This window comes from Lampris incognitus, chromosome 2 (assembly GCF_029633865.1).
Source record: "Lampris incognitus isolate fLamInc1 chromosome 2, fLamInc1.hap2, whole genome shotgun sequence".
Lineage (NCBI taxonomy): Eukaryota > Metazoa > Chordata > Actinopteri > Lampriformes > Lampridae > Lampris > Lampris incognitus.
In genome coordinates, this window is record NC_079212.1 from 13702969 (window position 1) to 13730607 (window position 27639).

The following is a 27639-nucleotide window of genomic DNA, read 5'->3' on the forward strand; positions in this document are numbered from 1 at the left end:
CTTATTACTTGGGTACAATGTAATTGTCTTCCTGGGAAGACAGTTCATGTAAGTCAGTACAAGAATCTTTAAAAACATGCCAGTCGGTGCTGTGAAAACAGCCAATCAGTTCCTGAATAGCGCCCTCTGTCCACACAGCAACCTCATTGCGCTCAACTTTCCCTCTTGAGGGCTGACTGGTAGACCTGGGCTATAAGGAAACAGTTGTGGTCAGAAGAGCCTAATGGTGCCATTGCACAAGATTTATTGGCTGCCTTTATGGTGCCATAGCACAAGTCCAGCACTTTACCATATCTTGTTGGACAGCGTACATACTGGTAGAAATTGATAGCATATCAATATCATGATATAAGACTCGATATCCTCTGGGATTTTGGATATCATAATATCGTGATATGAAACGAGCGTTGCCTTTTCCTGGTTTTAAAGGCTGCAATACCGTAAAGAGAAGCAATTTTCTTTACTTATTAGACTGTTCTAGCTGTTATATTATTTGTCTCTACCGATTTGGACATAATATCCACATTACTAATGAGTGTTTATCAAAACTGTCATTGTGTAAATATTTTGAGATCACCAATAGTCATCTCTGCAATATCGTCAATTGGTGAAAGTTCAAAACAGTCCCTAGAGCAACCATGTTCACAAACAAAGCACTCATTGAATCTATGATAACTCCACGTAGTAAAAGACAGAAAAAACACCATTCACATGACAAACGCGTTAAAAATCCATGATAAAACACAAAACAAGCAAATACAAGCAAACAAAACTACTGCTGCTTGTCAAAACAACAGGTGCAGCGCCATGGGAGCTGATATATATCTGTCGTTTATATATATATACACTACCGTTCAAAAGTTTGGGATCACATTGAAATGTCCATATTTTTGAAGGAAAAGCACTGTACTTTTCAATGAAGATAACTTTAAACTAGTCTTAACTTTAAAGAAATACACTCTATACATTGCTAATGTGGTAAATGACTATTCTAGCTGCAAATGTCTGGTTTTTGGTGCAATATCTACATAGGTGTATAGAGGCCCATTTCAAGCAACTATCACTCCAGTGTTCTAATGGTACAATGTGTTTGCTCATTGGCTCAGAAGGCTAATTGATGATTAGAAAACCCTTGTGCAATCATGTTCACACATCTGAAAACAGTTTAGCTCGTTACAGAAGCTACAAAACTGACCTTCCTTTGAGCAGATTGAGTTTCTGGAGCATCACATTTGTGGGGTCAATTAAACGCTCAAAATGGCCAGAAAAAGAGAACTTTCATCTGAAACTCGACAGTCTATTCTTGTTCTTAGAAATGAAGGCTATTCCATGTGAGAAATTGCTAAGAAATTGAAGATTTCCTACACCGGTGTGTACTACTCCCTTCAGAGGACAGCACAAACAGGCTCTAACCAGAGTAGAAAAAGAAGTGGGAGGCCGCGTTGCACAACTGAGCAAGAAGATAAGTACATTAGAGTCTCTAGTTTGAGAAACAGACGCCTCACAGGTCCCCAACTGGCATCTTCATTAAATAGTACCCGCAAAACACCAGTGTCAACATCTACAGTGAAGAGGCGGCTGCGGGATTCTGGGCTTCAGGGCAGAGTGGCAAAGAAAAAGCCATATCTGAGACTGACCAATAAAAGAAAAAGATTAAGATGGGCAAAAGAACACAGACATTGGACAGAGGAAGACTGGAAAAAAGTGTTGTGGACGGATGAATCCAAGTTTGAGGTGTTTGGATCACAAAGAAGAACGTTTGTGAGACGCAGAACAAATGAAAAGATGCTGGAAGAATGCCTGACGCCATCTGTTAAGCATGGTGGAGGTAATGTGATGGTCTGGGGTTGCTTTGGTGCTGGTAAGGTGGGAGATTTGTACAGGGTAAAAGGGATTCTGAATAAGGAAGGCTATCACTCCATTTTGCAACGCCATGCCATACCCAGTGGACAGCGCTTGATTGGAGCCAATTTCATCCTACAACAGGACAATGACCCTAAACACACCTCCAAATTGTGCAAGAACTATTTAGAGCAGAAGCAGGCAGCTGGTATTCTATCGGTAATGGAGTGGCCAGCGCAGTCACCAGATCTGAACCCCATTGAGCTGTTGTGGGAGCAGCTTGACCGTATGGTACGCAAGAAGTGCCCATCCAACCAATCCAACTTGTGGGAGCTGCTTCTGGAAGCGTGGGGTGCAATTTCTCCAGATTACCTCAACAAATTAACAGCTAGAATGCCAAAGGTCTGCAATGCTGTAATTGCTGCAAATGGAGGATTCTTTGACGAAAGCAAAGTTTGATGTAAAAAAAATCTTATTTCAAATACAAATCATTATTTCTAACCTTGTCAATGTCTTGACTCTATTTTCTATTCATTTCACAACATATGGTGGTGAATAAGTGTGACTTTTCATGGAAAACACAAAATTGTTTGGGTGATCCCAAACTTTTGAACGGTAGTGTATATATATATATATATGTGTGTGTGTGTGTGTGTTATTGTATATATTATAAAGAGAGAGAGAGAGAGAAGGGGGGTTTAGAGATAAGGGCATAGATAGACAGTGACAGGTCTCATGTAGGGTGCTCTGAAATCACATGGCAATTTCATTTTCTCACTGTTCCTATTGGATTCTCTGAGAACAATGCTGCTTTATGACAGTGCCCCCACAGTAGCAGAGTCTCAATAAATGTGACCCTGAAGTATGATATAGTAGATGCTTAATCCCAGACTTCAGAAAGACTAATGTTCAAACAGTCTTTTAATGCCATTTACTAGTGGTCTGCAGATAACCACAGTGTGACACACAAGTCGCTGCAAACCTTAAACCCGCAAACATCGACAGTTGTGGTGTTGAGTATCCAAAGTAATTCCACTCACTTTCCATGTTCAAGATCAGTTACATAACATCAGAGATGTTGACTAATTATGGTCTGTAATTTTATCTGTTTGCAAATACACACTTCAGAAAGTGGAGGTAGGTTGCTGTTGAAGGTCTGTAACAGTACTGATGACAAAAAGAATAGAAAACGTCCTGTCAAAAAAAAAAAAAAAAACAATTTCAATCCCCATCCTTACCTTTCGCTTCCGGGGTATGGGGTCCTCAAACAGGAAGTGCGTGCTCTCTGTGACATCCTCGCAGATGTCGTCACCCTGGGAGGAGAGCAGGAAGCTCTTGTTGGCATCGTTGGACAGTGGGGGGGACGGTGTGGAGGGCACTGATTGGTCACTGGCATCCCAGCTCCAGTTTCCACTGGTGGAACTGCTGTAGCTCGCTGACAGCGCGTCCTTCCAGCCCCTGCTCGCTGGCTCTGGGACAGCAGCTGAGGAAAGAAAAAGAGACATCCACAGTATCTTCAGTTCATCATCCACACCACAAGCAGTGAATTAGAAATAATTTAGACAAAACAATTAAGCAATTGCTTTGTTATTGAAGAAAACCAGCCAGAGTTTTAAATATTAGTCTGAGAGAGTGTGCACTATTATAAAATAACAAAAATGCAGCTACAGGGCCTAATTTAATTCCACGTTGCTATATAATTGTTTTTTTTAAGTGTTCTCATGAAAAGACGCAAAGCACAATGTGCTGCGCTCTTTGTACGAAATGTGCAATGCAGACAAAATTTGACTGGTTGATTCAAGTCATATTTGAGATGCCTGTAAAAACAAAAAGTAAAAGCACTAGCTAAGTAATGCAGAGATTATATAAATAAACGTTAGACAGGCAGTGCTTGGTCTATGTAAAATCTCATTGTTACCGAGTAGACTGTTCATCAAAAAGTAATTTTTGGGTGGATTTGCTGCACAACTAATTGTGTATAATTGCCTATCCTGATTTTGGCTACAGCATATTGGCATATCAGCTGTACTAAGATATATTACAGAATTGTGGCAGTACTTTCAATCATTTAAGTTGAGGTACGTAACAAGACCAACATATTCTAATTCCAAGTGCTTGAATTGTTAGGTCTTAAAGGGAAAATTCACCAATTCTCAACATTATCTCTGTCTATCTGCGACAGGGACAGCAAATGTGGCATCCTCCTCCTCACCATTTTCTTTTTATAAATCATATAAATCCATATAATTTTGTTATCCTGTTTTAATGTTATATCTTTCTCTCACTTGGATGGGTGACTATTTTTTTTTTTTTTTTTTACATGGTGATGCTGGTCGTGTGGCTCAGGTCCTGGGCTGTTCCAGTGGCGTCTGCTTGGCATCCTCCTCATCATATTCGTCATATATTTTATAATTCCATTATAATTCTGTTATCCTCTTTCAACCTTGTATACTGTAAATTGTGTAAACACAACATCCACTGCACGTTGTCTGTCTTGGGAGAGAGACCCCTCCTCTGTTGCTCTCCCTGAGGTTTCTTCCTATTTTTTCTCCCTATTAAAGGGTTTTTTTTTAGGGAGTTGTTACTTATCTGATGAGAGGGTCTAAGGACAGGATGTTGTGTTGCTGTAAAGCCCCTTGAGGCAAACTTGTAAGCTGTGATATTGGGCTATACAAATGAAATTGACTTGACTTGACTTGTGGTTCCCGATCGTTTCTGCATCTCTGGAGCAGCAGTGAAACCAAATCTTTTTGTGGCTGCCAAGTGATGTATTGTGACTAGGGATGTCCCGGTTCGAGCCACAGCATCGATATCGGAGGGGAATGAAAAACATGATCTGATACATATCCGATACAAACCACGGGGAAATCTAGCTTGAACCATCGCCTAAATGCTTGTATCTTATCACTTCCTGTGTTGCGAGACATCCGGTTAAGTGGCGCAGCGTGTCAAGTGATAACAATAGTCGCCAGGCATTATCAAATTAGGCTGGGGCTGTCCGGGGCTCAGCACCGCCACACAGCATCTCAAACGTCATCAGGTGGAGTTGAGCACTGGCCCCAAAAAAAAAAAAAAAAAAATCTTTCATCAACAGTTAATTTATTCACACATTTTACTCTGACTTTATTGTTTGAAAATACATATATTACATGCTGGCCTTTCAAATAAATAATGATCCATGGTTTTTTTTTTTAAGTTTAAAATGATGCTGCATCATCACCTTAGCGGTCAGCTGACTATCGTATGCACCGGCTGCTGTGCCCAACTCATTTGGAACCTGGCGGAGGCGCACCCCTGGGGGAAAAGTCCGGACGGCATATCCGGTAACACCGTTGTTGTCATCATGAGTTTATTAACCAGTGGGAAAACGTCCTCACTGCAGCATCCCTAGTGGGAATATCTGCGTGGTATACACTCACTGATGGCTCTGTCTGTCACGTACAGAGACTCCTCCATCAACACTGATATTTTAGCAAACTGCTGTAAACGTTATTAACTACAAACCAGTGACCATGATCATTTATTATCAAGACAAACTCATCATATCCTCAGACAGCCAAGTAAGTTAATTTAGCTAGCTAGGTATGGCAGCAATATCAGCACACTGGCTAATTACTCTTCTGCTCTCTGCAGCCAGCAGCATTTTGCCGGGCTTCATAGCGTGACTGTGAATTGATATGAACCATCCCATTAATCAAGCTGAGCTGGAGGCCAGTATGTGGCATCCATGGATGGCAAGGTAGGGAGAGAAATAGGTCAGAAACTGACAGGTTTAATAACAGAATGTAAATTGCTCTGATCCTGCTTAAACAATGTTTTGATTTTACAAAATGATGCTAACGCAAGATAGTTTGCAAGCAGGTTGCCTCCAATCTTTTGGTAGCCACCAGTCATGGAAAAGTTTGGAAATTGGGAAAGGTGTTGGTAGCCCGTGTATATTTGTAAAATGTAATTCCCGATTAATGTAACTGTCAAAGAGACTGTTCTGTTTGTATTATTTTGTATTCTCTTCTTTAGTGGTAATAACACCACTGATACAGATACACACTGCACTTACAGAAAGATTTTATTGTCATTGTTTGTAGTTTTGCACACTGCCAACAATATCCAGAATGACTTTGATTTAGTGTTCAGAGCAGAGGGTTGTCTCACCTTCATCTTGTTATATTTCATTTAGTTTGTCTATTGATATCGATCAGATTTTGTAGTCTATAACCACACACATCCACCCAAGGAACCCTGAAACCACAGAGCCCACCCACATAACAAATCCCAGTTCCAGCCCTGGTAGTAGCCACATGGCGGTCAAAACCCGTGCACCATAAAAACCAAGTGCGTGCACATGATACGAGCGAGCAGGATAGTATCTGCAAGTGGAAAAGCATCATCACGAAGGGGCTTTTCTGCTCCGCGGACTTTGGAGACGGGGATGGAATAGACCGTGGAGGATGTCTCCGCTCCTTTGACTGGTCACTTTGAATACTGACCGTGACCTTTGATTGGCTGTTTGACTTGATCACTGACACAGTTGAAGACAGGCAGTTAGTTGCCTGAGAGAACCACCATTTTCATGGGGCCATCATATTGGAACAAGTTAAGTCTTACACTGAGTTTACATCTTTCAGCGATCCCACTTTAATATTGCTTGAAGGTATTGATTTCATTTACTGTATGCACTACAACACTCTGTCAAACAATATTAAAATGGGTGGTGGTCTTTCATTGCATAAAGGATGGATGGCAGTCACCAATCAACTGTTGTTGTGGACTACATACTGGGGAAATATTTGTTCTCCATTTGAGTGAGATGTCTTTAGGTGGCTAATTGGCCATCAATGAGCGAAGTGCTTCATTGTATTTATTTATTATTTGTTCAAGAGTAAAACAAAATATCGACCTGATATCGGTATCGGCAGATAGCCAAAGCTGTAGTATCAGTAGTGAAAAAATGGTATCGGGACATTTCTAATTGTGACGTCAGTTGGCATTGGAGAAACTACAGCCTAGCAGGGTTTCTAATACTCTAAACACGTTGTTCAAAAAACAGATTCTTGTTCTCTCGGCTAAGCTACGTTTCCAGTGGTGGAAATTATCTCCCGACTAGTGCAGAAGATTTTATGGATGACGTTACAGAGGTTTATGTGCAAATGCATTTTGGTACGTGTAGGCGCTGCGAGCAAGACAACACCAATTTCTCCATCAACATCATACATAGTGAGGACTTAACCACTTCAATCGACTACATTACTCACCAGTACTGACTGCACATACACAAATCCATTGGTGAAATTTCAGTTTAAGCAAGTCATTTGTTTGGTGTGGTGAGGCAATTTATATAAAACATCTTTGGGGGAAAAAAAGAGAGAAAATTTTAATTCCAAAGGCCCAAAACACTTCCTAAATGCAAAAAAAAATCAATCATCAATTGGCTGTTGGATGTATATAGCTTCCATTGTCCTTGTCATCTGAAATATAGCACAATATCAGCAACCCAACCCTCTGAGTTGGCTATATGGAGATCAACATACCATGCACAACACAGCTTTACGTTCCCAGATTACATATCATAATACTTTTCAGTCATCTGTGGCCTAAAAACCTTTTCCATACTTTGCCTTTTGACCAATCCAAAATGTAAGCCTCCATAATCGAACAGACTTCATCTGATGTCTGATGTGGTGAAACGTAATGGAAAAAAAATATTAAACCTTAACATAGAATTGAGATTAATAGCTTTTAAAATGGGGATTAAATCACATCCAACTGTTTCTATGGAAATATAAGGAGCTGAATCTTGGTTCATATGAAAGTCACTCTTGGATCAATGTAGTCCATAGAAGGATTGCTGCATAGAATTACCGGGGCCTCGCCACATGTGACCTTCAAAGGATTTCAACCGTGCCAAGCTTATCTCCTAACCCAATGCAATATATGATTAGGAGGAAAACTGCATAAATATAAACAATGACTTTGAAGAGAAAAGGCCAATTTAATTTTTGAAAATAGTATTATAAGGGGTGTCAGAGGTGAAGGGAAGGGAACGTTTCAGGGGAATGGCGGTTACTGTGAGTGTTGGGGTCTTCACATTTCCTGCAATTTAATGTTCATTTTATGTCAGAGTGTTCTAATCACTGTAACAAGTCTTTATTGTCAGAATTTTAGATTTTAAAGAGGCCGATTCATTCCTACACTAGAGGAGTGCATTCAGCAGAGTGCAGATCTCTGCCAGGCGTATTCTCCCCGGCGTTCGAAGTTGGCCTTTTCTCGCCGACTGGGAGAAGGGTAATACACGCACCTATGGCCAGAAAAATCTGCGTTTTTCCTGCCTTTACAAGACTTTTGCACAGTGCCAAAGTTGACTGAATGGGAAATGTGAAAAAAAAAATTAATATCCAGCACTCATGCCAAAAAAAAAAATTCTACCTAATAAAAACGTTTTGTCTTTCAGTCTGTGGATGTGCAGGCTCCTAGGTGGACCCTCACACGAAAGCGACCAAGTCTGACATTAAATGATGGCGATAATAATTTCAAAGCCCTTATTAAAAGACTTCAAATGTGTTTAACCGTAATGGTCTTCATGATATAAAATGTATGAGGGCGAATGGCTGCTCTGCTGATCGACTTTCGATCATAAAACTATGGTAAGAAAACATAGCTCAGACATGGGGGATGTTTTGTTGTAGCTACTGAGATTATTTCCAGCGGTGACTGTAATTAATCTTCCTCTTTTTGGGGAGGGGGGATTTCCCCCCCCTCCTTTTCTCCCCAATTGTATCCGGACAATTACCCCACTCTGTTCCGATGTCTTTAGGGATGCCCGACTGAGCCAGAGGTAACACGGGGATTCAAACCGCCAATCCCCATTTTGGTAGGCAACAGAATAGACCGCGGCGCCACCTCATCATCATCAACATCATCAGTTCCGTAACCTATGGAGGTCGTAGGAGCACAGCTGATGCCTCAACAGGTTGAGTCATCATTGTGTTTCAGTAGGGGGAGTACCTGGTGGTCCCGATCTCCTCTCCAGGTATGGATGGCCATTGGTTCACAGAGGAACTCATCAGCCCTTGACAGCTTTTCTTTTTAGTCCTGCTGGGTGTCCACACAACCTCCTCACAACAACCATGGGGTTGAAGTGGGGGTAACGGTTTAGGTGCCAACGACCCGACGGTTGACGTTTAATGTCAAACCCAGGACGAGCCACGCCACCTGGATGCCCCTAATTAATCCTACTCTTGAAAGTGTATTTTTATAGTGGCGTTTTAACACTGGAGACTACAGCACTTCCACGTGGCGGCGAGGCGAATAAGGCGAATTATTTTTGGTTGATCCGGTGTTCCTCCAGTTCTCCTGTGCTGAGATCAGCAGTGAATGATTTGCTGGCTTGCAAAATATGGACGACTTCTCATTTACTTTCAAGACTAATTCCCAAATACATAAAGTTTTGAATCAGCCGTAGATGTGAGTCGCACCTGTGCATGGCAACGGTAAGAAAACATAGATCAGCCATGTGAAATGTGTTATTGTTGCCACTGAGATGATTTCCAGCCATGACCGTGGTTAATCCCACTCTTGAAATTGTATTTTTATAGCGGAGTTTTAACATTTGAGACTACAGCACTTCCATGTGGCGGTGAGTCGCCCATGTGCACAGTTGACTCAGATCGGGCAGCGACAGCAAGCAGCGTCAGTCGAGCAAACTAGAGAACGAACGGAGCGAGGGAGCCACGATAGCGAGAGCAAATGTTTTTCGAAGGTTTTGAATCACTGCGACTATGAGAGATTCTTCATCGTGCACTCGTAACCGCACAAAAATTTTTAGGCTGATAGTTAGCAAGATTAGCCATGGACGCACACGCGCGCACGACCCAATACATAATCCCCTCCAGGCTACCGCCTGGCAGAGATAATAACCAGGGTTGAAAAAAGTGGTGACGTAATCAAAATTATCACAGCCGCCGACAAACTTCTGCTCCACTTGCCACAAGTAAACATTTTATTCAGCCGAACCACTCGCAGCATCTTCTTAAGCCGCCAAGATCTAATGACTGTCTGTCTTAACAGGGAAAACCTTTGTCCCCGTTGATTAATCTGACCTTTGTCCCCGCCGGTACAGCAGGTTGCTATATGTTGCCCCATGGTTTGTGCCGTGCCATATGGCTGCTGAACCAAAAACACAAACAAGGTCTGTTGGCCTTGTTGTAATGCCAGGCCAAAAATATCCGACGGGACTTTGAACGTCTGCTGAGGCTGGCAAGGCGATAGCGGCCACTGCAGCGATAACTACAGCAACAGCAGCTATGGTGACAGAGTGGAGGCCAAGTAGTTGGCAAGGAGTGCTAGGCTGTAGTAAAGGCATAGATACAGAGATAAGCGGCGACTGCTGATAACAATACTCCTGTTAAATGCTAACTGTTAAGTCTTAACACAGTGGTCTCCAACCACGTGTCATCAAGAGCCATGTTGTAAATAAAGATTTTTGGTTGCAACCGATGACCACAGCAGTTAATTTTACTAATACGCACACCATCAACCGGAGTAGGCAAATTCGTGGAATTGTGAGTTCGCAGCCACCTGCTTGCACATGGCTCTCAATGACACACATTGGATGGAGACGATGCTAAACGTGGCCTAGGCTCAGGCGGATACAACTCATCCAGCCTCATCCACGGCAGGGTGACTGGACGTTGGACACTCAGATGGCTAAGAGTGAACGACACCGCCCATCTTACCCTAATTCAGAGTAAAGGACCCCTTCCAGCCATGTTTTACAACATACAATGTTCTGTTTGATATAATAAATTGTCTGACGTGTTTTTTTTTCTGCAAAATAAGTTCAATTATCTTGTTAAAATCCTTAAAAAAATCACATCTACTCCTTCTCCCTCATTATAAATTCTATAATCTTTGAATATGCAAATTATCCCCGCCCTCAATTCAAATCTCCCCCACCCCTCTGCAAGTGGCGATATAATAGTAGTTCAGCCGGGGTGCCCGGGTAGCGTAGCGGTCTATTCCGTTGCCTACCAACACGGGGGGTCGGCGGTTTGAATCCCTGTAGTACCTCCGGCTTGGTCGGGCATCTCTACAGACACAATTGGCCGTGTCTGTGGGTGGGAAGCCGGATGTGAAGAGCAGGGTACTTGGCCAAGTACAATTGGGGAGAGAAAAAAGAAGAAGAAGAAAGAAAGGGGAAAAAGGGGGGGGGGGAGTAATTCAGCCATATATATAAGAACCAGAAACCGGTTCTTAAGAAGAGCAGAAAATTGGACAGGGTCATGTACAAGTGGGTGTATCAAGAGTGGTAACGTATGTTATGTATCGCTATTGACAACATTAGAAACGCAACAGACAACATGAGCCTTGGGCCTGCCTACGTTATCAATCGGCTAATAATGTGTTGCTATTGTTAGATAAAGCTTGGTCTCTCTCGCCAACTCTGACAAGTTATCTACCTCGTAGATAAACACCAGATACACCGTCAGGAAGAAACGCTTTCAACGTCACCCAAAGTCTGTCACACCCTCCGCGTCCACCTAGCCTGAAGCCAGCCAGTCTCCCTCTCTCCCTCCCTCTCTCTCTCTCTCTCTCCCCCTCTCTCCCTCTCTCTCTCTCCCTCTCTGTCTCGCTCTCTCTCTCCCCCTCTCTCGCTCTCTCTCTCTCCCTCTCTCTCTCTCTCCCTCCCTCTCTCTCTCCCCCCCCTCTCTCCCTCTCTCCCTCTCTCTCTCCCTCTCTGTCTGGCTCTCTCCCCCCCTCTCGCTCTCTCTCTCTCCCCCCCTCTCTCCCTCTCTCTCTCTCTCCCTCTCTGTCTCGCTCTCTCTCTCCCCCTCTCTCGCTCTCTCTCTCTCTCCCTCTCTCTCTCTCTCTCGATATGGGAATCGGTTCTGTGATGGAAAATGAAGTCTTTGTTTGACAAGTTATTGTGAAGGAGTGACTTTGTTCATATTGTTAAAAAGATGTCACGTCTGTTTTTTGTTAAATAAAGATTTGCTTTAAAATTAAAATCCCTCTCTCTCTCTCTCTCTCTCTCTCTCTCTCTCTCTCTCTCTCTCTCTCTCTCTCTCTCTCTCTCCTGACCTACTTTCACCTCGCCGCTCAGCCACACACCTGCTTTCCATCAAGCTCATCAACCCCGGCAGTGAAAGAAACCCGGCTCTTCAACCACTCATCACCAGATAGCTGTTTGAGCTATTATGTTGGTCTCATGTGCTTGGCTGCTCTGCAAAGCTTTCAGATTATTGTCCCGGTGTTGTTGCTTGTTAGTCTAATCGCCTTTTCGTTGTGTTTAGTATTTGCCACTCTCCAATTCATCTGCCTTCCTGCCTGGCTGGCTGCCTCGCCTGCTGGTCCCTGTGCTCGGCGTAGTCCAGCCGTGCCCGGCCCTCTGCGATCCGCCTCGTACCTGGCCTGCCATACCTGCCTTCGTCCATTTCCTGTGTCTTCCAACTGGGTTCACTAGTCTCGCCCTTAACTGTCTCTGGAGAAAGAAAAACAAACTTACCAGTTGACCAACATGTCAGCTCGTACTGGCTGTGTCCCCCTGGATAAAGGGACAACACAGCGCCGGGCTTCAATATAAGTTTTGTGGCAAAACCCATCTGTCCTTGTGATGAGTTTTCAAATCAGCGCTCTTGAAAACGGTTACTGCAAACCCACGTTTTCTCTGGTCGTTTGGCTGGGACATTACGATTTTCCCCAATACACCGCACCCATTTCTCTCTGATTTTCGGCAGCGAGGGCGGAAGCTCTACCTCTGGCGGTGGCTCAGGAGGTAGAGCAGGTCATCTGGTAACTTGGAGGGTTGCCAGTTCGGTCGTCGGCTCCTGCATGCAAAAATGTCGGTGTCCCTTGAGCAAGACACCGAACCCCTCACTGCTCCCGATGAGCAGGTTGGCACCTTACAGTGTGTGTGCATGGATGAATATGGGGGATTCATTGATTATAAAACTCTATGAGTGGCTGTTGCAGCTAGAAAAGCACCATATAACTGTAATCCATTTACCATTTTTTAAGCTAAGTTTCCTTTATTAACCCCCTTGGGGAAATTCGGTTACTGCAAATTAACCTATCCTATCTGAGATCTGTGTAGCGAGGAGCGGTGGGCTGCCGCCTTCACGCTGTGCCTGGGGACCAACTCCAGTTCTTTTCCCATTGCCTTGGTCAGGGACACACACGGGAGGAGTATAAACCTTAACATGCATGTTTCTTTTGACGGTGGGGGAAACCAGAGCACCCGGACAAAACCCCACTGCAGGCGCAAGGAGAACAAACTCCACACACAGAATGACCTGGGATGACCCCCCCCCCCCCAAGGTTGGACAACCCTGGGGTTCGAACCCGGGACCTTCTTGCTGTGAGGCGACACAGCGCTAACTGCTGGGTCACCGTGCCGCCCCAGGTAATTTGGTAATAAATGAAGGCTCACCCGTTTCTCCTTTTGGTAAATTTGCAGCCGAAACCAAAAACCCATCTCTGCCATCGTTCTGCAGGTAGTCAAACTTGTAGCTACAGTGCTTCTCCTCGGGCCCGCATCACCGAAGCGGGTGCACATAATATGTAAAGCACCACCCCGTCAAGTGACGGGATAGGCTCCTTAGCTTTGCTGCGTATGAAACCCTGCCTGACTGAATCCGTTTCTTTGAGTTCGTCCTTGGTACCCTAACGGCTGCAAAGCCGATACGTCCAGCTGTGGAGCTGACTGCTTATTTTACACATAACATTACCCTCACACCACATGTACATGGTAACAAGGTGAGAAAACTGGATTTTCAGAGGGAGGTCCTAAACTCACCTCTATCACCTTCGCAGAATTCAGAGTCAACAAACCTCTCTCAAAGATTATGACTTGAACTCATCCTGTCCTAAATGAGCAAGTTTGACGTAGGGACATAATACTTGGATGTGTTGTCACCTGTGGGTGTTGAGGCGGGGTGGAGCACCAGAGGGGATGTGGACAGCGAGGTCAGGACGGTGGCAGCCATCACCTCCTTATCTGCATGACCTGAGGGCTTCCTGCAGAACAACAGACAAACATATGATTGAGCGCAAGGTAATAAAACAAGTCATACGTCCTGTAGATCAGAACTAACAATCCTTGACCTACACACGACCTGAAGCTAGCGAGAGCAGATAGTACCCCGCAGCCGCTAAATGAATAACACAATACTGCACACGCGTACACAAATAGCCTGCATGCACAAAACGAAAGAGTACAAAAATAGCGATATAAAAACAATATTTGAATGATCTCAAAAGGTTCTCATTGTGGAGAGAAAAAAAAAAAGGTAAACCCGTCCACAGAACCAAGTAGCTGGACTAGAGATTACAGAGATGGGAGACGCCTCGCCCTCTCTTCCCATGCAGAGACACAGAGAGAGAGTCAGACGAAGGCCGGGTGTGCTCGCCACACCCAATGCTGAACAGTCAACTCTAACCTTATTTATGTTGCCCACTTGAACTGGCAGAGCACACCCACACACACACACCCACCCACACACACACACACACACACACACACACACACACACACACACACACACACAGATGAAGCTGAAGTGAGTGCTCCGAGAGCTGATAATCTAATAAAAAGGTAAACAAGCCCGGTAATCTGGGTCAATCTGCTGTGAAGCACAAACTTCTCCGCCGCCACCTCAAGAGTTTTCTCCCGTTACCTTCACTTTTGCTCATGGTCTCCCTGAAAGTTAAGTGTTGGGAAAATCACTCAAGGCAGGGCCAGAAATTTACCACATACCAGACACACACACACACACACACACACACACACACACACACACACACACACACACACACACACACACACACACACATACCTATTTAAGCGTAAGGAAAAAAGACATACCGCACCAACTCGTCGCCAATACGATAAGGTGCTTATCTGGGATATCTAGCCGGCACGCCGCGTTCACACGAAAATGCTGAGACATGCGAACACGCGCGCACACACACACACGCACGCACGCGCACTAACAACACACGCGGACAGATGCAAACACAGACACGAAGTAGACACATGACACAGGCACAGAAACGCGGCCTGCAGCTTTAAGAGGTCCTCGTCCCGCCCACAGACTTCTGCACTACACAACCAGAGTAAACTGGTTTGAGGCGTGCTCTCAGCCAAGCCCTAAGCCCTGGCAGAGATCTTCTCCAAGTCTCAGTAGACACACACATTCTCTCTCTCTCTCTCTCTCTCACACACACACACACACACACACACACACACATGCTGCTAAAACTTCACTATGGAGTTCACAAATACACAAACCGCTGAGAAATATGCTGTAAATCGGCGAGCGTACGTGTACCTGTGCACGCACAACTTACTCTTTCACACAGTTGGTCACTTAAACATTGTTTTAACCACCGCAACACACACACACACACACACACACAAAGTTGTAAAAGTAGTGTGTTCTCACAGAAGTGGGTCAGCTTCCACAGCGGTGAACGTGTGCTGGACGGGCAGCAGACGGATCACACAGGAATGCAGCAGATATGAAGCAACAACCCCCGGTTAAAAAGCACTCAGACACAAACACAAACAGCAGGAAGACAACGCAGCTGCCGCTGCCTCTGCTCCTCTCACACACACACACACACACTCATCCATCTCACACACGTCTCACACACATCTCACACACATCTCAAACACATCCATCTCAAACACATCCATCTCACACTCATCTCACACACACAACACACACATCTCACACACATCTCACACACACTCACACACATCCGCTCTCCTGCATTTCAAATCACCAGTGTATGTGTGCTCGTGTGTGCATGTGCGTGTGTTCATGTGTGCATGCACGTGTGTTCATGTGTGCGTGTGTGTGTGCACATGTGTTCATGTGTGCATGTGTGCTCACGTGCATGTGTGTGCATTCATGTGTGCATGTGTGTGTGTGTGTGTGCATGTGCGTTCATGTGTGTTTGTTTGTGTGTGTGTGTGTGTGTGTGTGTGTGTGTGTGTGTGTGTGTGTGTGTGAAATCATCTCTCCTCACCCCACATGCACACGCAAACAAACAAACAAACAAACAAACAAACAAACAAACAAACAAACAATGTTTTGCCATCTGCCCTTGGTGCATTATAATCTCAATGGACACTTTGACAGTTCACATATATCTCTCTCAGTAACACACACACACGCACGCACACGCACACACCCCAACACAAACATACTACACAAGAGATAATAAGATTAGCCATGTCCTGTTTCACTCATTTGCCTAGCTTCCACTTCAGCACCAAACAGGCCAAGTCAGGGCCACGCCGTGCACCGTGTATTGCAACACAACTTCTGTGGTTTTCTGTTGCTGGTGGTTTCTTGCCAGTTTGGACGACTGCTCAGCACAACTACACAACTACAGTCTCAAGGGAAATGCTTTCGGTTCAAGAGTCGGCCCAGCGATTGTCACATCCACTTTGTCCCTGGTGTGGAAAAGTGGCACAATGACACTCTTAACTAGTAAACACATTACCCCTGTAAACACACACACACACACACACACACCATAGATTCCATATGATCACATCAATCAAAGACACAAATGAAAATAAATGAAGTTGAAGAAGGCTGTGTGTGTGTGTGTGTGTGTGTGTGTGTGTGTGTGTGTGTGTGTAATGGTACACGTATTCGTACCGCAGATTTTCGGCATGGGTTTTTCAGTTCGGCACCCATGTGTACCAACAAATGCAGCGTCGTTTTTTGTTTTTTGTCCCCCCCCCTTTTTTCTCCCCAATTGTACTTGGCCAATTACCCTGACCCCTCCTGATCTCTGTCCCACCCCCTCTGCCGATTCGGGGAGGGCTGCAGACTACCACATGCCTCCTCCAATACATGTGGCGTCGCCAGCTGCTTCTTTTCACCTGACAGTGAGGAGCTTCGCCAGGGGGACGTAGCACGTGGGAGGATCACGCTATTCCCCCCAGTTCCCCCTCCCCCCCAAACAGGTTCCCCGACCGACCAGAGGAGGCGCTAGTGCAGCGACCACGATGCATTATTATGGATCCCACTGTTTTTCTTGGAACTCTGCCTCTGATTGGCTAGTGCCCGTTGCCTCCGTCGGTTAGGTTAGCTAAGGTTAGGGTGGGGTTCGGGTTAGCCAATAAGGGACAGAAAAACTGGGATCCATAATGACGCGACCAGGACACATACCCGCATCCGGCTTCCCACCCACAGACACGGCCAATTGTGTCCGTAGAGGCGCCCGACCACGTGCGGCGCTGTTTTAACCCCTGCACGTGCAGAACCTCTGCGTGTGCGGGATTCATTTAAAAGTCCCGAGTTTCCCCGCTCGCAGCTTTCGCAAAGGGCGTGACGCTGTACGTTCAGCCACCAACAACTCCCGCGCGCGCGCATGCGCGCTCGCCACGGACAGCAGGTAAATTACAAGGCTCGGCGTTTTCGGGTTTTACCGATTTTCACCAAACTGATGTTCACCCGGATTTTTATGTTTCCATGGATCCCAAAGTTGTTCCTGTCCTTGTGAGGTTACGTAACATAGTCCTCTTGTGGCGGAATTCGGCATGCTGGATGGCTTTGAAAAATAAAAACCGAAACCGCCCAGCCTCGGTGATTCAGCGCAGCGGCAGCCTCGCAGTAATGGCAAACGTAGATACACCAGAAGATCCGATAGGGTTCGAGCCCAGCGGCCGCCGCGGGCTACACATCTCACGCCAAGGCCACGCCAAGACCCGATGCCTCTGATTGGCTAGTACTCGTTGCCTCCGTTGGTTGGGTTGGTTAAGGTTAGGGTGAGGTTAGCCAATCACAGACAGAGTAGGGCGGGTCTTGGCGTGGCCATAGTATGATTCGTAATTTCGCTACCGGGCGCGCCGCGGGTCTGGGCGGTTCCGTGCTTACTTAGGTGGCGCGGTCCTAATGTGAAGCGCTGTACGGCTCAAGTACGGTTCATTTTCTAAACGCTGCACCTTTAACGGATATCTATTTTATGTTCTATTTATTTGAGGGGAATATTTATTTTGATTTACTTTTAAAGTAAATTTTACTTTTTTTTATTTGCAGCTTGCAGCCGGTTGCAACAGTGTTGCAGTATTGCCAGATTTATTTATTTATTTGAGAGACAGAGTCATACCCTAGTTTGTTCAGTAAACAACCGTTTAATAAAAACAAAAAAGCCATTTCATGTTTTGTCCCCCCCCGCTGTACTGAAAACGTACCGAAACATGGGTTTTGTGTACTGTTACACCCCTAGTGTGTGTGTGTGTGTGTGTGTGTGTGTGTGTGTGTGTGTGTGTGTGTGTGTGTGTGTGTGTGGAGGGACAACTGGGCAGCCGGTAATTCATCTTCACTCTGCAGCTCAAGGAAATAACCTCAACTATAGTGTTCCCCTCTCCTACACACTCACACACCCAAACACACTAAAGACCCTATCAAGCAGCCCCCCCGCCCCCTGCTGCCCCCCCGCTGCCCCCCGCTTTCCTGACATTGAACTTTTTCCTTCCTCTGCTTCCCGGCAGAACCTCGATACTGCAGCATTGCACACACATGTGGTGTGTGTATGTGCGTTCTGAGACAGCCAGGCATAAATAAATGAGTGGGTGGGTGGGGTGTTGTGTGAATTTGTGTTTGGGGGGGGGTTGACTTTAGCCAGGCTTGGAAGTCTCGTTTCTCAGGGGGGCCTAACGCCGCGCGATTCTCAATCCCCAGCCCACCAGCCATGGTAAAATCCCCACTGGCGGTCCGGCTTCGATTTTTAACGTGACCGATTTCAACGTGTCTTAAAATAAACTCAAAACGTTGCGAGCTGAGCTCCACAATTTGTCCAAGAGCCTCGCCAATTAAGAGCCAATATCTAATTGATACCCAAAACCCGATGTTTATACCAAATTAGTATCAGGCGCATATGGCCAACACATGCTGCCCTCCGCATGCAAATAACAGCCCTACTAACCCTGTAAACGACCAGTTGTTTTGGGACAAACCGGGGTCTACAAATACTCCAAATCACACAGCGCGCCTCTCTCTCGCTCTCTCTCTCTCTTCATCTCCTCCTCTGCCAGTAAAAATATGGAGCCATTAAAGTTTGGTGGACGTGGAGGATCGACTGAAAGAAAGGGGGTGCATCGCTGCGAGCGTAAATCTGTCTGCCTCTTTTGATGAGGAGCTGGAGGGGCCTTATTTTGAAACAAGCGAGATGGGTGTGTTGCTGTATTCAGAGCAGAGCCACACCGCTGTCAGCCCAGAGCGTATATCTTGTGTGTGTTCGTGTGTGTGTGTGCGTGCATGCGTGCACACGCGTCCTCTCGAGTGGCCAACCGTAGTTTATTAATGGCGTGCAGTAAATTCAAGAATGGCACCGTACTTCCTCATACACAAAGACACTGCAAACAGCATGTGAACACCCTGCGGTGACTGACGTCTTTACTGTGAAGTGGCGCCATTCATACACACGGGGGGCTGTCAGATTCATGAGTTGTGTCACTGACAAGCTTGCGGCTCACAAGCCAAGTTCAACACAGATGAATCGATGGAAATATCTCATCCTTATCTACCTGTATGCATGTGTGTGAACCGTGTACCGGTGTGTGCGTGTGCACGTGTGTGTGTGTGTGTGTGTGTGTGTGTGTGTGTGAAGGTCCCTGGTGGAGGCTGGGTATGTCGAGTGTGGTTTACAGTATGCACTGAGAAATAACACAAACAAACACACACACACACACACACACACACACACACACACACTCCCATCTTGCTTTTCTCGTCCCATCAGCCTCGGTGAAGTTAAGAGCTGGAAACACACCCCGTTTGGCAGCGCATACATCAACTGAAGTAAACAAACCAGGCCCTAGCACAAACACACACATGGCGGGGGGGGGGGGGGGGGGAGATGATCACACCATGTGTTAGTGTACAAGATGAAGGAACAGAGGAAAAGTGGCGGTGGTCAGTTGTTCAGTGTATGGTTTACATTTCATTTTTCAGCCACTTATGTGACACTCCCCCCCCTCTCCCTTTTTCCTCCCCAGTTGTATCCGGCCAATTACCCCACTCTTTCTGAGCCATCCCGGTTGCTGCTCCACCCCCTCTGCCGATCTGGGGGGGGGGCTGCAGACTACCACGTGTCTCCTCCGATACACGTGGAGCCGCCAGCCGCTTCTTCTTTTCACCTGACGGTGAGGAGTTTCACCAGGGGGACGTAGCACGTGGGAGGATCACGTTATTCCCACCAGTTCCCCCGAACAGGCACCCCGACCGACCAGAGGAGGCGCTAGTGCAGCGACCGGACACATACCCACATCCGGCTTCCCACCCGCAGACACGGCCAATTGTGTCTGTAGGGACGCCCGACCAAGCCGGAGGTAACACGGGGATTCGATCCAGCGAGGCCCCTGTTGGTAGGCAACAGAATAGACCGCCACGCTATCCGGACACCCATTTAGCTGACACTTAATCAAAAACAATGAGCGTGACATTTAGCTACACTTCTTTACCCATCATTAATTACCCGATAAGTAATTACCAATAGTTGCAATAATTGCAAGAGTGCAAGGGTCAGAGTCGTGGGACCTGATGGGACTTTTGCTGTATTGGAGTTTGTGAAATAGTAATTTAACGTTCAGAAACATATGAAAACCTGTTTAGGGTTACCTTTTCCAGCTGAGATCATTCTACTACATTAACATCTGAACAAACTCGTTGGACACTGTAATGGCGGACGGCTAATTAATTCGATATGGGACACGGCAGATTATGTGTTACTGTTTTGGCGGGACCCCCTTTTTCCAGTGCTACAGCGGGGAATGGGCTGTTGTTGGGGAGATGGTCTGGCCTCTCCACTATATTTACCACAGCACCTTTCCTCTAGTTACTGGCCCAGAAGAAATCAACAGGGTTTGCCAGGTTTGGGCCACATGTATGCAAAATAGATGCCCAGCCTAGATCTCGGGCACCAAGCATGCTCGTAAGCTACGCTCTACTCCTGTCCCGAACACCGTTTTTTTTGGGCTCTGGAGCTTCACTAGTAATCAACAGCAAATATTTGGAGCTTCAGCCGGTTTGCTGGGGGGGGGGGGTGACTCGAGAAGGACTCAGCCAGACATTTCTCCATTTTCGGCTTAGATGGACAGCATAGCGCTGCAATACATGTCTTTGGGTTTAATTTAAGGCATTGATTTGTAAGGATTCTGTTATTCTGTACTACTGTTGACTGTATTGTTATTTGTTAATTAAAAAAAACTATTTTCCTAAAGGTTTGGCGTGTTTTATGCACATTTGTAATCCCGGGGAATTTGGTTGAACGAGGGCCTACCTAGACTCTTCTTGTGACATTAACAGCTTGTGACAATTTTTCTTATCACGGATAAACTACAGACCTACATGAATGCTCATAATAATAATAGGCTCCAAATCCGAGACAACGTCCGACAAAGTGCTGTGAAAGTGAAAGTGCTAACTGCTAGCCCATGCAGACCAGCAGTTCTGACAGTCATCCTGGCTGGCGTTCGTTTCCTTGGACAGTGGAACTTTTGGACCGTGTTGCACTGAGTGGACTGTGTTGTTAACTGTTTGTGTTTTGTTTTGTTTTTTTGCTTTGTTCTCTCTGTTTTTGTACATTTTCGGTGGTGTCGTTTTTGGGAAGTTTTGGATATGTGTTTTTGTCTTTTGTGTTGCACTGCTGTGGTGCTGCATGTTTTTGGTGGTTGTTGTTTTTGGGAAGTTTTGGATTTGTGTTTTTGTCTTTTGTGTTGCACTGCTGTGGGCTGCATGTTTTTTGGTGGTTGTTGTTTTTGGGAAGTTTTGGATTTGTGTTTTTGTCTGTTGTGTTGCACTGCTGTGGGCTGGGGGAAACGAAATTCAGTTTCTTTCGTGTACGCAAGTGCATGAAACTAAATGACAGTAAACTGTTCCTGACTCCTGATTCGTGATTCCTATGCACATGCATGCACACACACACACACACACACACACACACACACACACACACACACACACACACACACACACACACACACACCATGACCGAGAAATCAACAGGTTGGCACACACATTGTTAGCAGTACAGTTGTGCGTCAGATATCTCTTGAACTTCCTTACAAGTGTGCTTCTGTGTTTCTGTTAACTTTCCCTTCTATGTACCTATTGTCTTACTCCAAATTTTCTCCCTACATGCGTAGCCCACCTGTTTGGCAAAACCAATAGTCGGTTAACCAGACCATATGATACCCCCTTCACACACACACACACACACACAAGCTCTGGAGGGAGGCCAGAATTCTTCTCTGTTTTCCAGGAAGCAGATATGTGTCACACCGTTCGTGAACCCCCCCCCAAACAAGCAGTCAGTTATTAGGCACTAGAGAGAAAAGATGGGGCAGAGAGAGGAGAGGGGAAGTGTACATGCGTGGGGGGTTGAGAGGGTCTTTGTGTACAGGAAGGTTGAGTGGGGGGCAGTTAACATCAGCCGATTTCATCATTTTGTGTTGGCCGACTACTAGGGGCTATCTTGTACTTATCAGGACGAGTCGCGTAGCTCTGTGCCGCTCAGAATGGTGGCGGGCAAAGACTAACTTTGAGCCGCACGCCGCCAAATAGTCTCTCTAATCATTATCAGATAATACCATCTCTTTCTCAACCCCGGCAATATGGATCGCTTGGATCCTTAGAATATGAAATACACACAACAAGGGGGGGGGGGAGTAACGTTTCCACTCATGAGAGAGGCCTTCCCTTCGGCAAAGCTTTGCATTAATTTATTTCAGTAACATATGTTGCCATCGCTCATCCTCACGCACCCTCGGTGACACAATGTGAGAGTGTGAGTTTGAGAGCGAGCGAGCGAGAGAGAGAGAGAGAGAGAGAGAGAGAGAGAGAGAGAGAGAGAGAGAGAGAGAGAGAGAGAGAGAGAGAGAGCGACACCACAAACCACATGGGTATTTTTACCCCTAGAAGATATTTCCAACTCGAGTGTTTTGATATGGGCCTTGCTCTCTGTGTGCCATTCCTTTCCTTTCCCCTTAGCTTGTTTTGATACACTGAAGGATTCTTGCTGAAGTCCTGACAGGAATCAAGACTGCACATTATGTCTTCTTTTTGTGTCGGTGTGCGTTTTCGTAGCGCGCGAGACACCGCACACTGAAAGCCCGAGTGTTCATCCCTCCTCCGGAGCACTAACCCGTTGGAGCTTTCGTGCCAAACATTAACACGTTCTCATTATAAGTTTAGCGGCGACCAAGGCGGCTTAGTATGGAGCGACCTGATGCTGAGGACTTGTAGCACGTTGCCCGATCCTGGCCAACAGCTGCCCCCATCCACAGCCGCTAAAAATAGCACCCCACAAACCCCCACCGCTTTTACAACATCTCTCCGTCATATTCTTCTGACTTCACTTCATTACGTAACACACACGGCTCGCTCTCTCTCTCTCTCTCTCTCTCTCTCTCTCTCTCTCTCGCTCTCTCTCGCTCGCTCTCTCGCCCTCTCCCTCACTCGGCAGGCGGACAGTAAAGTGTCACCCCCAACCCAACGCCACAACCCCGCATCTTTACAGCTCCGATCCACAGCACTCGGCCGCTTCAAATCTTTTTGTGTGCCGTATCTCTCCCGTGTCTTTGCATAACACGACGTCGTGTCTAGAGAGACGAGTATAATGTGCATCCACGCATCGGCCGGTTTTGTCGCCGTGTGTGTGTGTCTGCGCATGAGTGTGTCTCGATAATGCAGCCATTATGGAGCCGCGTATAAACATGTTGCCATGTTGCCCCTTACATAAGTCCACGGGCTGTGAACCCCCTGGAGAGGGAGAGGTTGTTTGGCAGGAGCCATGCCTCTTTACTGTGGGCCATGACTGTAATGGCTATTCAGTGCCGGGACAAAAAGTCCTCTCTCTCTCTCTCCCTCTCTGTCCTCTCTCACTATCTCTCTCCGTCTGTCTCTTTCTCTCTCTCTCTCTCTCAATCCTCGAATGCACTCTGTAGCCCTAGGGGCCGGTGCAAACAACAGATAGCTTTGTGCCAGCAATATAATGGAAGATAGAGACACATAGCAAAAGGCATGATTCTCCCTGTGCCGTCTACCTCCCCACCTCCCCGCACTGTCTCACCGGGTCATATTAGTACATATATTAGTATTACTCGGACAGAGACTTGCACGCGCGCACACACACACGCTCACAAATAAATTAAAGCAATAGTGCACTTACATCGCATGCTGTCGAAAAACAGAAAAAGGTCAAATAAAAAAGGTAAATGGTCTCCGTTTATGTGGTGCTTTTCAAGTCTACCGACAACTCAAGAGTGCTTTACAGTGTACGCCTCACAGTCACCCATTCACACACACACACACACTTTCATACACCGATGGTGGCGGCTGCCATGCAAGGTGCCAACCTGCTCGTCGGGAGCAGTTAGGGGTTCCATGTCCTGCTCGAGGACACTTCCGACGGAATGAAACAAGACAAAATAAAAGAATTAGTATCCTAACAGCCGAGGAAAAAGGGTCGGGAGGGAACATTTATAGCTTCTACATGACAACGAGGGAGGACACGGACTACGGGGCAACATACAGTACAAATACACGGGTCTCTGAGCAAACAAACAGGCAGACACCCTACTTGATTATCTGACCGTCACTTCGGGCTAAGCAAGGGTTACATGTAGCTATAGCAACTTCCCTCAAAACTTCCCCCGGTGCCATCCAATAACAACACTGTTGCTAGGGGACAGCGGGGCAGCTTCTCCCGAGTGCTGACCAATTTTGTCCCTTTTGGAAAACCGGTGAGGGAAACAAACAAGATAGGTCCCTCTGCCTTGGAGAGAAGAACCCCCCCCCCATAATTCCCTTATCAAAATGCTTGTCGGGACTCATTTGAGTCATGTGCCAATCTGCTGCGCCAGAGAAGCCAGCCAACTAGCGACAGTTGTTTCACGCTGCTTGGAAAGTACTCTTTCCTCTTCCCTGACATCCCACTTGAATCCCATTCAAATGTATCTGAATAATCCAGAGCGCTCGAGGCTGGACGGGGGTTCGGCGTTCACAGGGCCATGGAGACTGTAACCTCCGGGGCCTGATGAATAATTGAGCCGCCTGTTTGTTCCGCGGGTGTTAAGGGAAACCAGAGCGAAACGGTGGAGATAAGTTTGTGCCAACAAAGTTTATTTTTCATGCTGTCTATTAAGCCCCCCCCCCCACTTCCCCCGCCCCGCTTCCCCTTGTCTGAGCGAAAGAGATGATTCCACAACACTTCCACAACTTAGATCTAAAAAGACAGACAAAACAAATGCCAGAAAATGAAGCGGACGAGCCGGGGTGGAGAGACTGGGACAAAACCTTTAAACAAGAACAAGCGAGGAGGGAAGAAGTGTCCGGATCGGACCCTGGATCGGATTTTCTAGTTTTGTATATAGAAGAAAAAAACAAAACAAATGTAAGCCTGAAACGTGGAGAAGTTGCGGAGCTGTTTGCCCTGCGCCGTTTCCCACTCTCGTTCTCTCTTTTCTTCCTCATTCCTCTCGTCCCCTCCCTCCTTCATCTCCTATATGCACTCGCTTTCCTGCCATCACAAGCCAGAGCAGGCCTTTGCCTAAGTTCCCTGTTTTGTTAGAGCAAACACAGGCCAATAGTATTCCAGAGCCACTCAGCTCCGCTTCCATAAGGCCAAATATCTGCAGGGTAGTGTTACAACACACACACACTTCAGGACAGAAACAACCCGGCTGTTATCTTTTTTTAATGAAGAGGAAGTGAGGGACAGGGAGCTCAGAAAAAAAAAAAAAAGCAGTGGGACGGCCATTGAGATAGATGCATGGTACTAAAACAGCAAACGTGCATGTGCATGTGTGTCATGTGTGTGTATGTGTGTGTGTGTGGGGGGGGGCTCTTCTGTTGCCTGTTGCTCCAATGCACATGGTCCTGCTGGTATAAACACTGAGCAGATATAAATAGTGATGAAAACATCTGAGGCCAAACAGCTGAATAAATCAAACAAATAGGCTTTTAGTAGACCTTTGAAAACCCTTAGCAGTCACCATGCTGACACACACACACACACACACACACGCGCACACACACTTACACGCACACATGAGCAATACAATAAAAAATCATCCAAACCGCTTATCCTTACTCAGGGTCACGGGGATGCTGGAGCCTATCCCAGCAGTCACTGGGCGGTAAGCGGGGATACACCCTGGACAGGCCGACAGGCCATCACAGGGCTGACACACACACACACATTTAGTATGTAACAGTAGTATGATGTAACAGTGTTCAGCATTCACTCATGCAACTTCAACAAATCGAGTAAAGCATCGCCGCAATATTTTTTTGTCATGGGCCGTGGATGCCAACCTGGAGTAGAAGACCCACCTCACTTGAGAGACTCATGGTAGCCTACTCTCGCAAAATGTATCCCATAATTTAGTCCGTTTAGGAGAACATGTGAAAAATGTGGACAAAGGCACACGAATTGGATTGGCAACAAGATCGTCGGCGAATGCGGCGGCCATTGCATTTTCCATCGGCATGTAGCTCACTTTGCTCACGACTCGCCACTCAAGCTCAAAGTTGATGATGACGACATCAAGGGTCGCTTATCCACAATGCAAATGCCCGTAAGATGTCGGGATATTGACCCGCCCACAACTCAACAATCTATGACTGGCTAAGATGACTATCAAAGTCAAATTTATGCCCACGTTGACTTGAATTGCACAGGGACTTCCCCCTTCCAGGACCTTCAGTAGGGGGGAAGTCACCGATTCACCCAGATACCACTGGAAGAAAAACTGCGATTGGTTCATTTCCTGTACTATTACATTAACCCACTGTTTGCCAAGACATCTTAGCTCAAGTTTATATTGATGATCTAGAAATTATTCCTATTATTTCAGTGAATAAAAATAAGTTAAAACAAAATTATTAGGAGTAAAAAAAATTATTTCAATATTTTTTTCTTAGGCCCTCACTGAATACCTTGAAGGCCCAGAGGGTTCCCCTCTGAGCAATGACATCTTGATGTCATTCGGACTGGATAAGTGTGGTCGGATGGTGACAAAGAGAGGGAAGGTGATCAGGACCAAAGGGTTGGGACTACCAGAAGGCAGGATTGTAGGCATACAGGGCAGTTACAAGTCCTGGGGACCCCACAGGCCAATGAGAGCCTGACAAATACATGATGAATACAATAAAATACAATACTAAATCAAGGCAACGCAGTAATAGAAAGGACGGGGGGGAAAATAAACAGTTCTCAAAAAGTCCCATTATGGTGTGAACACATACAGTTAATAAATAAACAGAGCAAGGTAAGCGAGCAGGTGGAAGCACCTGGCACACAGTTGGGCTGACCTTTCACAGCGATTTTCTGCTGTAACTGACCAAAATTAAACTGTTAAGAATTCAGCCCACAGAAAAATCTAAGTTTGCCCAGATGTCTGCTGCCAGAGTTGCAAAACCACAAGCTGTAAACATCCTCTGGCTATATAAAAACGGATACCTAGGTAGAATAGTGGTTGGAGGCATGTACCATGTACCTGCATTGCAATTTATTTGAGTTGCTTTAGCAAGCTATATTGAGAACCCCATGGGATACTGACCATGAGCCATAAACTACCCTTCACTGCTCTCTCCAGACTACTGGTGTTCCCTGATCCTACACTGTAGAGAACAAGGGAAGCAAAATGCCCCCCCCCCAATAACCATGCAGTAGGCATTGCATGGTTATGGGGGGGGGGCTATTGCTTCCTTTTTGCAGAATAGGACAATTAATAAGATGAATGGAGGCAATAAGGGCACGCCATGGAAACACTAG

General features: G+C 46.1%; 1 protein-coding gene across 4 annotated transcripts in view; it reads right to left on the bottom strand.

The window, feature by feature from the left end:
• The window catches only part of slc2a4rg (SLC2A4 regulator), a 61797-nt gene that overhangs the window by 20688 nt on the left and 13470 nt on the right, over positions 1-27639 (bottom strand). For all 4 annotated transcript variants that reach the window (XM_056274504.1, XM_056274506.1, XM_056274505.1 and 1 more), the window contains 2 exons: positions 13754-13854; positions 3081-3325 (listed from right to left, as the gene is read on the bottom strand). In XM_056274504.1, coding sequence (XP_056130479.1) covers positions 3081-3325; positions 13754-13854 — 346 coding nt within the window. The remainder of the gene's footprint in view (positions 1-3080; positions 3326-13753; positions 13855-27639) is intronic.